The sequence below is a fragment of the Callorhinus ursinus genome, unplaced genomic scaffold (assembly GCF_003265705.2).
Source record: "Callorhinus ursinus isolate GAN/ISIS: 27379988/994484 unplaced genomic scaffold, GSC_fseal_2.0 scaffold28, whole genome shotgun sequence".
NCBI classification, from domain to species: Eukaryota; Metazoa; Chordata; class Mammalia; order Carnivora; family Otariidae; genus Callorhinus; species Callorhinus ursinus.
Genome location: NW_027397090.1, coordinates 13,702,337 through 13,718,818, shown reverse-complemented (window position 1 = coordinate 13,718,818; position 16,482 = coordinate 13,702,337). Strand labels below are relative to the sequence as shown.

Sequence of the window (16,482 nt, the reverse complement as noted above, 5' to 3'; positions counted from 1 at the left end):
TATGAGGCAGGTTTGTAGGGCCATATTTTGTGTGTCATCTACTTCAGTTGCCTTCATAATCTACAGACTCTGAATCTGAAAATTTATGAAGAAACGCTAGAGACATCCTGATCCACTGTGGTAGGCAGAATACTAATCTGAACTTATTTAATAACTGGGTTTTTCAATCATTTTGTCCCCTCTCTTTTATATAAAATGAATATGGATAAGTGAACTTAACTCTGTGTGTTATTTAGAATACTCAGAAATCCCATGTCTCTGGAAAACGCCTTTACTGACAGTCAGGTTACAGATAATTCATCTCTAAAGAATTCTTTTGACCTTTAATTTTTCTGTCGTTATGTAAATGAACGTTTATTTTGTATAACCTTTTTAAAAGGGAGGGTTGTATATGTTATAGAGGCAATGGGTTTGTTTAAATGCACATATTCATATGCATAAGTGTTCACGGAGAACTTCAAGACTCCCTGACCAGAACATGAACTTTATTTTTAAAAAGTACTCTGCTCTGGGGGCGCCTGGGTGGCTCAGTTGGTTAAGCGTCCCACTCTTGATCTCAGCTCAGGTCTTGATCTCAGGCTTGTGAGTTCAAGCCCCGTGTTGGGCTCCACACTGGGTGTGGAGCCTACTTAAAACAAACAAACAAACAAACAAACAAAAATATTCTGCCCTAACTTGTAGACTTGGTACCCATATTTTCTGAGCCAACATCAGTATGAGTTTAGTGACATAAGTTTAATTAAATGAAGTTTAATGCTTAAATATAAGCATTGTGTAGGAATATTTGAAATTAAAATGGTTCTGGGCAATTCAGCTGTCATAGTTAAAGGCAATAATTCTAAAATATTTTTAATTAATTTTCTTACTAAGAGTCTGAAAGTTCACGATCTGAGTTTGTTCATGAATCTTAAAATATATAAGCAAATGCTTTAATATATTTGAGTGTCCATATTGTCTTTTTTGGAATATGATCGTAAATTCCTAGAGGACGGGAGTGAGATCACATTCATTTCTACATCACTAGGTGCCTAGCACGTTGACTGGCTCATAGTTGATGCGCCAGGAATTCTTGGGCTCTCATGACTTAAGTTTAATTTAAATTGCATGTAAAAATATCACTTCTTTATCACACCTCTTAGATATGGCATGGAAATTTTGTTGAGACAAGTAATGTGAAGTATTTGCTGCTTTTATGGAAATAACAACCAGCATGCAAGCAATCAGCAAACGTGTGTTGGGAACCCAATCAGGCTCTGAGACAATCTATGACCTTAAGAAAGTCATTTAAATCTATTTCATTTCTTTTTTATGAATAAATGAATGAATGAGTTAATAATTTCATTTTCCTACTGTTGATATTCAGTAATACATACCTATATTACATTTTCTAAATTTTTTTTGCACTTGCTATACTTTAAAGATTATTTTTAAAAAGTACAGGACAACATAAACCTTTAAAATGTGAACCACAGACTGAGAAAATGTTGCTTTACCAGCTACCATTGTAATGTGTCTTCTAAAATTATGAAGAAACGTAGCAGGGAGGTAGCAAAACTCCAATGATCGTTTAAAGATTGCTTTTTGAAAGTTACATAATTTTTTTTTAAATCAGTGTCTAATGAATTTCTTTCCTTCTGGGGAAGAAATGACTGGATTTTTTCCTTTCTGCTCACAGAATTGGACACAGTAGATAATATCATTGTTGTCCTGTTTGAGTAAATTAGATAGGTAAATTAAAATTCTATGTAAATGAATAGAAACTTAATACAAAAACTCATACCAGGCAGCCTGCTGTTCATGTGTTAAAACAAACTAACACTAAAGCCATAATATGTGCCATGCTGCCAGGCTTAGAAACATGTCTTGTACTGTAGCAATTATAAATTTTATTTACAATGGGTAAATGGGATTATCTGAATTCCCTGAAGAGGTGTTTGTCTACAAAATTGCAGTCAATACAGGGACCACTAATGTTCTATACATGTGCTTGAATATTTGAAGGAGTGGACATGGTCCAAGGTCATAAATTATGTTCAGCAATGCACACTTCTGAGAGTTTTCAAGGTCAGATTATATCAGCCTGTGAATTACAACAGTTTACCCTATTACAAGGCTTGGTGAAGATCTTCTAGGTACTTCTGTGTATTGTATTTATAGTGGCTTGTGGACATTTTGGTAAATTATCTGGTTTCTCTGTGTTTATCCTGTCTTATTTATACTAGCTCCAGTGGTTATTGGACAATTACGAGACCGCTGAAGGAGTGAGCCTTCCCAGAAGCACGTTGTACAACCACTACCTACGACATTGTCAGGAACACAAACTGGACCCAGTCAATGCTGCTTCTTTTGGAAAACTAATAAGGTCAATTTTTATGGGATTACGAACCAGGAGATTGGGAACTAGGTTAGTACGAAAAAATAAGATCATAAACTAATCCCTCTCTTTCAAACTAAAGCAGTTCAATATATCGTTGGAGCAAAAGTGCTTGATTATGGATAACATACAAAGAAAAAATGAGGAGATAGCTCAGTTTATACAGTCTCTCATGAAGAGGTCGTTATCCAGGGAATACTGCGAAGCCAGAACGATGCACTCTCTTAAACGTAACTGAGCACAGCTTTGAGAAGAGTTGGTTCTCAAATCATATAGAAATCAGCAAGTCAAACTGTTAGTGGAAGATTTACACATGGTGCCTTAAAAATTAATATATATCACTATTTTCTCTTTTTAAAAATAATCAGACTAGAGATGAGTAAGTGATGTAGTCAGTGGAAAACTATGTATCTCTTGACTCTGGCAAAATTATATTGAAATGTCTTTATTAATAACTCTTCTATTTGAATAGAGTGAGAAATTGAAGCCGAGTTTTTCTTTTCATTTCTGGAGATCAATTAAAAATCATTTGGTGAACTTGAAAAACGGGAGTTTGAAGCCCTCAGTAATGACATGGTCCTATTTAGCCTCTTCTTAGCCTTTTTTAAACTCTTGACTGTGAAACCGTACATGTGTAGAAGTAAAAATATAGTATACTTCTGTTGTACAGAAACCAGTAATGTGAAAGAGATTCTTAGTTTCTCATTTCTTTCCTTTGGAAAGAGATATTAGTGTTTTTACTAATCAAAATATCATGAACATAATACTTGGAACTGTAGAGTTTCATTTTGGGCCTTTCTCTAATTTTTTACAAATTATCATAACATAATTATTTTAAGAAGCTGGGCAGAAGGATATGGATGTTTTCGATTTCCTAAATCCTACAGCAATCTATATTAAAAAGTATAAAAATAAAGATGCTACACTGTATAACATTAGATGATACCCCCCTCATTGATTTTGAAGTCACAGCTTCCTAGTATTCTAGTGAAGGGTATTTAATATTTTGTTAATGAAACAAAGAGACCCTTGGTAATTGACTTCATTGTAAATGTATGCTAAAAACAGGGGGGGGAATGTCTCAGATTAATGGCATTGACGAGGTCTATATGTATTCAGAGTGTGAATACTCCTTTCTGTTGCATTTCAAGTGATTGTACCTTCAGGTTGCTGGAGGTTCAGTTCTCTCATAAATGTATTTTCTTGTACCTGTACTTGAAAAGATAGTATACTTTAAACTGAAGAATATGATTGTCTATTACAGCTGAAGGAACTAAAGCTTTCAGTCCCTTGAGAAAAGCTCTTTGTCTCTCTCATATTTTTCCCCCCAGAACCACAAAAATCATTATTTGGGGATCTAACCTACTATCCCCTCACCAAAGGCTCAGGAGTTATGCATACCGTGCCAATATTTTGAGACTCTGGGCTTTATTCAGCATTCTAATAGTGGGTATTGTTGTGCTCCTTTTGTTGCTGAGAGGGATTTCAGTGGGTCTTATTTTGAGGCTCCATTCAAACCTTGAAACACATCTTTAAAATAGAAAGGGACAAAATTGGGGTTGTTTGGGTTTGTGAATGAGTGGAATCCATACTCTATAAGTACATATTGCAATATTGCAGCTTTTACTTTCTGATGTTCTGTTTTTCCCCCTTACTATGTAACATTTATGTCTCCTATTCCTTTTACAATTGTATGTAGTGTTTGCAATTAGAGATGGAAAGGAAAGCCTAGAAGAATAAGGAGAAAAGAAACCCTATGGGGACAGTTTAAGCAAATGCTATGTTACGAAGACAGCAGAACTCTAATGTAGAATCACTGACAACGATGAGGGTAAAGCACCATAGATTCTGTCATGAAAAGTGGTTTCTCATTCATTTACTACTTCTAACCCAGGGAAGAGAAAGAAAATCAGCATTATAAACTATGAAGCGAATTAACTCAGATTCTACTTTTCTTTCTCTTTCTTTCTCTTTTTCTTTCTTTCTTTCTTTCTTCCTTTTTCTTTCTTTCTTTCTTTCTTATGAACTATATACAGAACTGTTATTTCTTCATCAGTAAAATAATCTAGTGAATTAATTCAAACCCAAACTAGACCTTTTCTCAACTTTATGGAGCTAAGTGAAACAATACATAAAATCACCATGTTTCTAAACAAAGGCAAATCAAAAGTTTCCTTTTGTTAGAATCCATCTGCAAATTAAGTTTAAGCAAAGAAGACCATGGGACATGGCTGATCTCCCCCAACCACCTCCCCACCAACCCAGTGAAAATGCGGATTTGTAGGAAATGGAGAAGAAACCAGACACTTTATCTATTTTGGTCTACAAGAGAGACACCGTTTTACTCTGTTGCTGTCATTGGCTACCTCCCCTGGGGAATGTCTCCTGCTTCCCACCCCTACTCTACTCCCTACCCTTCTCCTGTTTGTAAGGGAGAATGCTACAAATTGGTGTTTTTTGGTTTTGTTTTTTGTTATGTTCTGCAGTGGATTTTGGAGACAAGATCTAATCTCTGCAAGTAGAAGGCCTTAAGTTTTCATACTGTTTTATTTTACCAAAACAAGGTAGATATTAAATGTCCTACTTTTAAAAAAAAAGCAATATTATTTATAGAATAAGATTTTAATGTCTTTGAATATATAGGCTTCATCTGATATATGTCCTTTAATTTTGGAAGTAAAATTCTCTTCTATTTTTATATAAAATATTTAATCCATACTCTTCTTGCATTTCTTTTTGTAAATGAAAGAAATAAATGGAAAAAGCAGCTGATGTCTTGCTATATATAGACTTGTGAAAAACTATTTTCCCTTTGCAAAAATTTACATATTTAAAACGTTATTTTTGCAAGAATTTGCAAATTTCATTCAGAGCAAAACTTTGTCATTTCTAATAGCAAACATGGTCTTTCTCATGAACATGGGGAAATTGTGACAATTTTTATCCAGGTGGAGATTTGCCATTTTCACAGAGAAATTTCCCCATGTCTGTTGTGACACATCTTATTCAGCCCGCAAACCTTATATGAATTCGTTAGAACAGAGACTAATAAAATAGATTTCAAAATCAATAGATTGAATACCTGCTTCCTTTTAGGTTTCAAAATAGTAAATAATAGACTTCACGACAACATTCTGTATCAGTGAAGTTACCTTCATCACCCCTGCAGTAATAGAACGTGCAGAAATGGAGAACGTATCCAAGACAGTAGAATCAAGATTCCTTTTCTTTGTTTTGTATAACCATTTTATAAGAAATTCCCATCTAGCATGCAACCCTTCATCCTCTTGTTGTATTTTTATTGGCCTGACCTTTTTTTCCACCATTACCCCTTCTAAATTAAATGTAGAATACAAATTTGAAAAGAAAAGTGTAACTTACATGGACTCAGTGGGCTCTCGTACTAATATTTAAGTTTATAAGGAAAGAATTTTTTGCAGGGCCCTGAGCCAGCTGATTCAGAATCTTATTTTGATTCTTCAGATGTAGCTGCCATAAAAATATACAGGTGACCCAGAACAGGCAGATCATAAATATACAACATAAATATGCTTCTTTTACCTAATCTTTCCCAATGTGTAGCTAAGTGGACATCCTATATGATTAATATTGGTTCGACTGACTTTCTGTGTCTCTAATGTTTGTTGTTCTTTTATGAAGAGGAAACTCCAAGTACCATTACTATGGGATTCGTGTCAAGCCAGATTCCCCTCTGAATCGTCTGCAAGAAGACATGCAGTATATGGCTATGAGGCAACAGCCCATGCAACAGAAACAAAGGTAGACTCTGGAATGATCCCTCACCTGTCCAAGCTACGTATTTCTTTAGATGTGCAGTCTCCTTTTTTCTAGAACAAATACTTAAGGGTGCAAGAATGTGGCTGTTGTCTGCATGCGTTTACTTACCATGGACAGTTCTCAAATATGATTAGTAGAATTTCATCCACCCTGTCTGTTTTCCAAATCTTTTTAAAATTACTTATCAGACAACCTGTTTGGCCCCTTGTATGTTAAATGTGACATCCCAAACTATGCAGCCAAGGAAACCCAACACAACACATAAGGAGCAAAACCAAGCAAATGCCCCCTGGAGAAACTTGCTTCCGTGTTGGTGAGTTCCTTCCTTGCCATTGGCAACCTCCCTCAGTCACTCTTCTTGATGTGGTAGGAATATTGGCAACATGTTCAAGACTTCTTATATTTTCTTTGAATCCAACTTTCAAAGATGAAGAATGGTAGATATTAGAGCTGTAAGAGGTCTCAAGCATTCATGGATGGATGGATGGATGGATGGATGGATGGATGGATGGAATCATAGATCTTAGAATTAAAAATGCCTCGGTCTAGTCTGGCCCCTCAGCTTTGTGATGACCAAGGCCTTAATGGCTCTGTTTTTCAGTGAAGTCCCAGAGAGGTGAAATGATTTGCACAAGCCCACAGTGCTTTTACATAGCCAAAGGCCTTCTAGTCTCATGTGGCTTATATCACAGTTTAGAGTAAATAAAATGAAAAATCCCTTCCTTTTTACCAGTATAGCTCAGCCATGATAGTAGTTATAATTTTTCTTTTCAATTGAGTATGCAGAATTAAGTAGGGGAAGGGAGACCTGTATATAGGTCATCAGATGATCTGCCTCAGTCTTCCTAATTTACTGATCTGGGATGATTAGCCAGGTCCCTTCCCCATCCACACTAGCTTAGTTGGGAGCATTAGCTCCAAGTCACTGCCAAAGAAAGAATCTATCTCCCAGTGGCCCTTCCCTTCCTTGGTCAGCAAGTACTGATGTTGTCTCTGCCACCTGCTAGACACAGTCTCTAACTTTGAGGAGTTAAGAAATTAGAAAGTAGAGGCCCAGGAAACTTTTTTCTTAAGTAATGCAGTGTGAGAAGTGCTGAAGTAAAGCTTTGATCCAGGAACTACTGAAATACAGAGGAATTTTCAGCTAAGCCCAGGAGAGTTGAGAAGTGTCCGAGAGAAAGCGCTGTTTGAGGGGGACTCAGAGGTATCAGAAGGAGGAGTGTCAGGCAGAGAGACTCAGGCACACAAGAGCACCAGGGTGGTATAAAGTCCAGGATGTCCTTGGTAAGTACTGTGTGAGTCGGTGAGGCTGACCCAGCAGGAGCAGAACTAAGAAGAAGGTTGAGTCATTCAGCAGATGAGATTGAAAACATACTTAGGGGACTCGGTTGTATATGCAGCTAATAAGTTTGTTCTTTGTGCGCAGCATAGCTTTGAAGCTGTGTAAGGCTTTGGAGCAAAACAATGGAACTTATAGATTTTTTTTTAGAGAGATGACTTATCTGGGACAAGACCTATTTCATGGGAGCAGACTGGAGGTAAAGACTCGTTAAATAGTTTAACGCGATCATAATTTCTGGCACTAGTGTTCCAGACTGGAGTCCGTCCATTCAGGATTGGCTATTAAATGAAGGTTATCTCAGGGGTTTTAGGTTTTTGATTCACAGATTCTTGACCTTATTTTTTTAAATGCTAACTTCTGAGTTTTTTGAGGTATTATAGTCATTAAAATATATTAAAAGACCTTGGAAAAATACAATAAAATAAATCATAGACCAGTTCTTTATAGGTGGAGTTTGTGTGAATTGTAATAAATTATTATTGTCTTGGGTTATGATTATCTTGTCCACCTGTTGGTGGCGACACTTAGAGCCTTTAGTGTCTGGTGTCTTCTCTGCACTCATGCATCACGGCACTGCACAGTGGAGCTGATGGTGAGGTCAAGACCAAAACAAAGTTTGATTCAAAAATAACATATATTCAAACTTAAATATGAACAAAAACTTGATAGATAGCACTTAAGACAGCTGAAACTCACCTCTTCCTGTGATTTACCTGCAAAAAATCCAAGCAAGTTCTCGTGGAAATGGAAGCCTTCAAGGAACATTCTTTGTAAAAAAAAAAAAAAAAAAAAAGGCCTGGGTTAGGGAAGCAGGACCTAGGACTTAGAAAGGTCTCCTTATGAAACAGATTCCAGAGCTCTAACGGTTAATAAGCCATGGACACTCTCCCTCTCAGTCTAGTTGTAATTGCTTTTAGAATCAGACATAATGTGGATGCATTTAAGAAGGGATATAAAATTCTCAGTGATGTTAATAAATTGTACCAACTTTAGTTCCTTATAGTGTTTGCTTTCTTGTGAAATAAGGATGTGGGAGAACCAAAGAAGTATAGTTGACCCTTGGGCAACAGGGAATTAGGGGCACTGAGCCCCCTCACCGTCTAAAATCTGGGTATAACTTCTGACTCCCCGAAAAACTTAACTACTAATAGCTTAATGTTGACCAGAAGCCTTACCAATAATACTAAAGTTGATTAACACATATTTTGTACATTATATGTATTATATAGTGTATTATTACAATAAAGTAAGCTAGAAAAGGAAAATGTTACTAAGAAAATCGTCAGTAAGATACATTTACTGCATTGTATTTATGGAAAAAATTCTGCATGTAAGTGGATCTGCGCAGTTCAAACACGTGTTGCTCAAGGGCCAGTGGTACTGAAATTTTCTTTTGGTTGTTGTTGTTTTGTTTTTAACGATACAAGTTTTGGATTCTGGACAGTTGCTCTTGGAATGGCGTCTTGCTAACTGACTGCAATGTTAGTGTTGTCGACCTCACAGGCCCCTCATTGGGATTAGCAGGACAGAGGGAGGTTTCTGTTTTCTCTCTGAAGGATTCTACCAACTGGCCACATTAATAGGCCTTCAGTGAAGCCACTTATCCCACTGTGCAAAAACACTTGGACAGAAGAGGGAGTTTCTCTCCCTAAGTCTGGATGTCGGAGTTAAGAGTATTTGTTGAAAAACCATGGAAAAAGAAAAGTATTGTATCTTTTGTCTTATGGCTTATAAAACTCAAGTGATTCTATTGAATATATTAAACTTCACGTAAAAAGAGCCTGCCATTCTTGCTAAAACATAAGTGACATGTGAAAGGTTTAAAATATTTTATAGCAGCTACTTGTATTTAATATTTTAGAATATTCAAATTGTCTCAAGGCCTCGAGCATTAGTGTATACATCTACATGTGCACATCTTCCACAGTATAAATTTACATGTTTTATGTGTTCTTATGGGATGAAAATTCAAGTATATGCAGTGATCATTTGATCAAATACAAGTGAAGTTTCGCAGCTCAGTTTGTATACTTTTCTGTTGAGTTTGGAATCATAGTAGTTGGAGAAGTACTAATGATTATTGAACCCCTTTCCATTTGGTATCTCATTTAAAGATTTGATAGGGTAGTAGAGGAAATTTCCACTTGTCTACAAATCTGATTCCCAGCAACACCACCATATGGAACATAGCCACGAGTCTGGAAATAAATGGAAATAGCTTCTGATTGAAAAAACAGATGTCACAGAGCCCATAGTTTAGCTTAATTGAAAAGATGAAGCCATTCTCAAGCCATGTACCTAAACTAAAGGAGCAGATTAGAGCCTGCTCGATTCATAGGCAATCATGAGATAGAACAGTTGGCAAGAGGAAATGTAAGTTACAAGGTGACAAGGGTCTTCCGTTTGCTTTTGGGTTAATCAGCACAGAAGTGGGTGTACATTCAGTGGAGGGACAAGTAGACCCAGGTACTCCGGTAGTTTTGAGTATCATCAGTCTAGCGACTGGAATCTAGTCTAACACAGTGTAATAACTTTGGCTTATTGATGACATGCATAATCAAAAAGAGGTAAAGTATCCTGGGTAAGAAAGCAGGAGAATATGTAGTTGCTTTTTTGTTGTTGTTGTAATATCTCCTGTTGAAAATATTTCATATGAAAATAACTTCTGCATTTAAATGTCATTTTCAGTTTCAAGGAAAGTCACTCATGGATAATTTGCTTGCCCTAATTTAGACAATAAATAAATTAGGTTATAGAACAAAAATGAGAGCAGGACTTCTCAGGTCTACAAGTAAAAATGTTTGCTGCAGTTTATTTTTAATATTTAAAAGAAGCATCTATGTTGGCATACATATTTGAGTTGTTCTTCTGAATCCTCGTAGCAAAAGTGGGGGAATGGAGCCACGTGCTTTTGACAGTGTGCTGGGCTGTGTTTGATCCCAGTAGCCGTTCTCAAAATATTAAGGTGCATTTATCATTCCTTCAACAAACATCTAACCACCAGCAATTGCATACAGAATATGTCCATCACACCTAAAAGAGACCCTACAGAATCATAGAATGTTACAGCTGGAAGGAAGAGATCCCCCAGTCCAGTGTATCCTCTTGATGAGAAAACTGAAGTCCATCAGGGTCGATAACTTATCCACAGTCATATAGCAACCAGGGCAAAGACCCAGTCCTCTTGTCTTTGTTCTTACACGAATGCCCCCTTTAAATAGGGAAGATAACCCAAACAGAAACATACACATGTAATAGATTTGTGCACATGAAATAAAAGGAAAAATCACACTTCAGTGAGTATGTCCCAACTAGGGAAGACAGGTGTCACCTCCTGCCTCTTTGAATGGTCTCTTCATAGGAAATGGATTCTGTGAAAGAAGGAAGCTTTGTGGCACGAGAGGAGGGAAACAGAAGCCAGCTGGAAACATGGCACAGCAAGGCTGCTTTGCTTTGCTTTGCTGCAGACAGATGTGAAAGCATGCATGTTCCTAAGGAGTGAGACAGGACACGAACCCTTGTCATTAGAAGACCTTCCCCAAGGGCCGCCTGAGTGTCTCAGTCGGTTGGGCATCCAACTCTTGGTTTCAGCTCTGGTCATGGTCTCGAGGTTGTGAGAGCACTTGGTGGGGAACCTACTTGAGATTCTCCCTCTCCTCCGGCCCCTCCCCCACCAAGTCATGTTCATTCTCTCTCTCAAATAAATAAATAAATAAATCTTTTAAGAGAAAAACACAAAAAAGACCTTCCTTAAGATAGACTTCCCAGGCTGGTGGAAAGCACCCCATATTTAAGATTGGGAAATAGGGGTGTGAGGATAGGCTGCTCTGGCAGTTCTGCGGGTGTGTGACTGAACTTCACTGACCCTTGATTTCTCCATCTGCAAAATGGGCATTCATAGTAGTCTATGTCACAGATTGTTCTGAAGTTCAGGTGGAAAAAAGTGTATAAAGGTTTTGTTTTTTGTTTTTTGTTTTTTTAAATAACTGGGAACATTCAAGTGTTAGGTAAATTATTATTATTAATACTATTATTACTATGTGCGCTAGAGAACAGTATTTCTTTAAGCATAATGCCGTTTCAGAGAAGAATGAACCCTAGCAATTGGGCAACTTTCGACTTCCATTTCTTTACACCTCCAGGCCAGTGGTTTTCAGCTCTGTTAATAGTTTACCCTCCCTTCCCTGGAACAGGAATCCCCGGGGGTCATTGCAGAGCTAAGCATCTAGGGCTGGTCATTGCCCTGAGGCCGCTAAGGCTGGCAGGAGTCTTGGTGGAAAGATGATCACGTGCCTGCCCCTTTGGCTTTTGGAAACAAATAAGAAATCTTGGCACCAAAGGATCTCATGTTCACGGTGCCACTGCAGTGGTCCCTGGTGTAGAGATAGTTTCCACTGAAGATCAGAGAATCAAAATTCATCACAATTCAGTAACTATTAACTATAGTAATTCGCATAAAGTCTGTGAATGGTAACAGTCACCACTTACCCTCCAGATAAACATTTATTGAACATTTTAAATGTCCTTCAATAAGCACTTTCTATGCAAGATCTCATTTGGCAATTACATGGGCTATTTACTGATAAGGAAATGGAGGCCCATTTAATTTTACTGTATGCGAGAAGCTCACTAATTTGTTTTTCCTTAGACAGAGCCCCAGGTTGTTCTCTTTTGTGGTTGTTGCCCTCTTGGCATCTGGTGGAGTCAGGTTGTTATTTTCCAAAGAAAAGGTGGGGAGGGGCATCCCTGTAGAATCAGTTCAATGGGAAGGGCCAGCTGTAGATCAAAGAAGTGTCGTGCATATTTATTAAGACCACACCAGTTCAACACATGACTCCCAAGTTGCCTTTGTGATGAGGACCCCTTGAAGAAATTCATGAGAAGAGAATAGCATCTGCCTTGTTCAACATTACATCCTCAGCATCGAGCACATTGTCAGCACTCCGTAAATATTTGTAAGTGAATGAATGATCCACAGCTTTTATTTCAGCAAACAGCTTCCACCTCCTCCTTTCTCTACCTCTCCCACATTTTCGACTAAAACTGCTGCAATTAATACAACTACCCCCTCAGAATTTAGTTTTTCCCTCCTCTCCTTGCCCAATTATAGATGTAGAGCTAATGAAGAGTCAAGTACTTCAAGAGCCACCAAGAAGGATTGAAGAGATGGAGTAACTGTCATTAACCAGCAGGGCTGATGTTTGAAGTCATTTAGACATATTTAGTGTGACATCAAGGAGTCAGTTCGCATTCTGAAAGAAAGGCGCTCCCAGCATTCTGTATTTTCCTTTGATCTATTCATATTTTACCTGGCTTCAGACCTCAAGTCATCTCAGGATTTTCTGGGACAGTTGTTCTAAAGAGAATCTCAAGATACCAACAGAAAAATTTAGGCTCTTGCTCCAATTAGGAGCTCAATGTTTAGATTGGTTCATGCAGATCAAATGATTGTGTACCTTCTAGAATTCTAAAGACTCGCTTGGCCCATGCAGTCGAGATGTTGAGTTTTGCCTGTGCATTTTTCACCTGCTTCAAGAGGGACTTTTCCAAATGTTTCATTTAGTCCATTGAAAACCGTGGTACTGCTAAATATAATAGAGTAAATATAATAGAGTAAATATAGGCCACTCTTTGCCTCTCGTTGGATTTCTTCAGTGTCTGTACATGTGAGATTATCGACAGAGTTAGATATTATTTTACAGTAGAGTTCCAGCTGTCCAAGTTGTAAATAACAGCTATGACTAACCCCATGGGGGAAGATTCCTAACAATTTTCCATGTTTTCTGTGTTAGTGACAGGTTTCATGCATACACTCTGCTATTAAAGCATTAGACTTTCTTTGATTTCTTAATCATTAACAACTTTAGCTTTGATTGCCCATGGAGCTGCAAGCTGTTAAAATGATCATTTGCCTCTTACTAATTTGGAAACCAAGAGCTGTTTCTTCATTTGATGAAGCACAGGTCTTTCTCAGAGCATGTACAGCTCAGAAGCACTAAGAATCTGCTGTCAGAAAATAATAGTCTAAAAATACTGAATTTGTAAAATAAATGGGATGAAGAGAGAAGATACTATTAAATACTAAAACGTTCAGTTCTTTAAAGGATTCAACAAAGAACTTTTTTAGTAGGAAGTGTCTGGTTTTTACAGTTTAGTGTTTAAATGGTTCTTCGTGAAGAAGGCAGAGAGGCAGGAAGTCTGAAAGCTGTGTTTCAATATCAAAAGGTCAGTTGAAATTCAACCAGGGTTAACATAATGTTGAATGTCTCATGTGAGTCAGTAGAAACATGTAAGAAACATCCTGGAAAAATTTTGTTTATACGTGGCCTTTTTGAAACCATGCCCCTGCCATGCTTTCCCCATAGTAAATGCTTAGTAATATTTGTTAAATCGATTTGATAGATGTTACGATCAGTTGGTGGTAGGATAAAATGAAATATGTTCCCTTGAGCATTCATTCATTCATTCGCCACTCAGTGATATTTATTTATATTCCAAATGTAGTTTATTGGAAATAAATAAAAAATTGAGGACTTTATAAAAAATGACTTTTCTGTGATGTAATGGTTATACTTGCACAACATTGGGCTGAAGGAACTTATTTTGGGCCAAGAAGCTCCCACAGACTAGTTCTGGGCAGGCAACTCAAGAAATATCTGGGAGGCTTGTTAAGGAATTTGAATTCCTAAGCCCCATGTTAAAGACTTTGCTGGGTAGGTCTAGGGTGAGCCTAGCATTTGAGCTTTCTGAAAAGCTACCCAGATACTGATCTACGTTTAGGTTTCAGGAGCTAATATATAACATAAAGAGATGATATCATCTTTAACTGTTTCTTCCAAGAAGAATCAGTTACCACAGATACTGTCCAATCTATTTTTAATGTGGATCTTCTTGACTTCCCGTTAAACTTTCTCCTCAGGGAAGACCCAACCCTGAGGTGGTGGTAGTGATAGGATATTTTCCTTAGACAGACCATCAGGAAAATGAACATCCAGGTTTCCTCTGTCCAATGTTTCTGATTTCTAGGGCTTCTAAGTGCCAATCCTATGTCAGGCAATACGCTTGAGGATATGCCAGTATGTGACTTATTACTTAAGACAAGACAGGAAATGCAAAAATCAGCATTACCGAGGAGCTCTGTCAGAGGCTCATAGAAATATTACTCTTGTGTATGAGCCATATTCCATGCCCTTCCTGATGTCATTATGGCCCATACTGCTCCCAGACTTTGCCCCCAACCTTTCTCTGGGGAGATACAACATAAGGTTCTGGCTTATAGAGGTCCTACTGACAAGGCAATGAAAGTGAACCAAAGAGTTCAAGTCCACTGTTCACCTTGCTACGCTTATGGTTAGAATAAATCCTCTCATTTCTCAGTTCTAACTATATTTTCTTTTCTTTTTTTTTATCCTTTACCTTTCCTATATAAGATTTGTTCTTGAGTACTGACTGACCTGCACGGTTTCTCCAGAATTTACCAAGTTCCTTTTTATCTGCAAGCCAATCTTGATGTATTTTCCATCTCCTGTATAATATAGTGTACCTCTAATCAGCGCTTCCCACTCAATATCATTATTATGAATCATACATTAATTATAATGTGTTCTGATTTTGAGTGCTTATTAAAAATATCGTTTCTTTCCCTTAGGAATTTCCTCTGTCTTCATCTTTCTGAGGAAGCAGATAATTTTGCTTGCAGGCTACAGGCTTGATAAGTACTATGTGCGAGTAGATTGTGGTACAGCATCTGTCCTCTGAAAACTTACACTCTAAAAGGAATATACATCATTTCCTTTTATGGTTAAATTTTACTTGTCCTCGACATTTCTGCCTATGAAGCATGCGTCGTATACTAGATGCTGTGCAGGACAAAGGAAGCTTGATAAAGCATAGCCAGGCAAAGTCTCATAATTCCTCTCTAATACCATAGTAAAATTTAATAGAATTGAAGTGTATAGGAAATCTTTCCATTTTCCCTTCTGTAGTGTAAATAACCATTTCTGTTTATTAACTCCACAAATCCCAAACTCCATTAGGTTAAATGAAAAAACATATTTAAACTGCTTGAGCCTGTTCTATTAGTGGTATAAAATTTCATAGCTGGAAAAAGGGGGCTAAAATCAAATGACGCCTGGAATGGGTCAATGAGGATCAGGAACTTCCCCAAGGATAAAATCATTCAAGTCTTCCAGAACAGAATGGTTGGCAACTGCTTCCCCACATGAGTACTCAAAAGTACTCGCGTCACCGAGTCTTTTTTGCCTCTCTGGGATGATTCTTTAAGGAGGAAAAAAATTTAAAAATTCAACTTTTCATAAATGACACTTAACAGCAACAGGTTAGTACTAACCCTTCTGTCATCGCTTAGTATGGCCCCAGCAGAAAAGTCCTTTCAGATTTTTTTTTCCCCAGTAAATAAAAGGATAGGTTTGAGTTGTTCGGTGTCATTAGAAAAATAACAATCGACAGCTGGGTGGCACGGGGCCATCACAAAGATGATACCACAGATGAAGTGTGGTGTTCTCTTTGCCCACCCTGTTCACCTTCTGACTTTATGTTTGCTTTTTGTAGTTCTCTGTGAGATCCTGTCACAGAAGCAGTGAATGTAAATGTCGTTATGAGGGACAGCAGTTTTTCTTGGAAGTTTTGTTTAAGTTCTAATGAACAACATTCAAGATGGAGTCATTTCCTAATGCAACCCGCGCATTGGTTTGCACGATGTCTCATCGGGTCCATTCATTTCATACCTGTCATCAGAGCGCGGGTGCCTTTGGGCGCACCCTGTTCATGTATCAGGGACATTGTTATTCATAGTAATTTCATATCAGGATGCAGTTGACTTCTGGTATTAACGTTAGAGTCTAGTGTCTGGGTGGAGAGAATATTAGGTGGTCTTGTTTATAAATATAATGAGAAATGGGGCGGGGGAATGGGAGAATAACCATAGCGTGAATGCTCTCTAGGCCCT

The 16,482-nt window shown here is 37.6% G+C and overlaps 1 protein-coding gene across 15 annotated transcripts in view; it reads left to right on the top strand.

Annotated features, from left to right (window-relative positions):
* RFX3 (regulatory factor X3) overlaps positions 1–16,482 on the top strand; it is a 280,896-nt gene that overhangs the window by 205,134 nt on the left and 59,280 nt on the right. For all 15 annotated transcript variants that reach the window (XM_025891586.2, XM_073878138.1, XM_073878140.1 and 12 more), the window contains 2 exons: positions 2,223–2,404; positions 6,035–6,154. In XM_025891586.2, the coding sequence (XP_025747371.1) occupies positions 2,223–2,404; positions 6,035–6,154 (302 nt within the window). The remainder of the gene's footprint in view (positions 1–2,222; positions 2,405–6,034; positions 6,155–16,482) is intronic.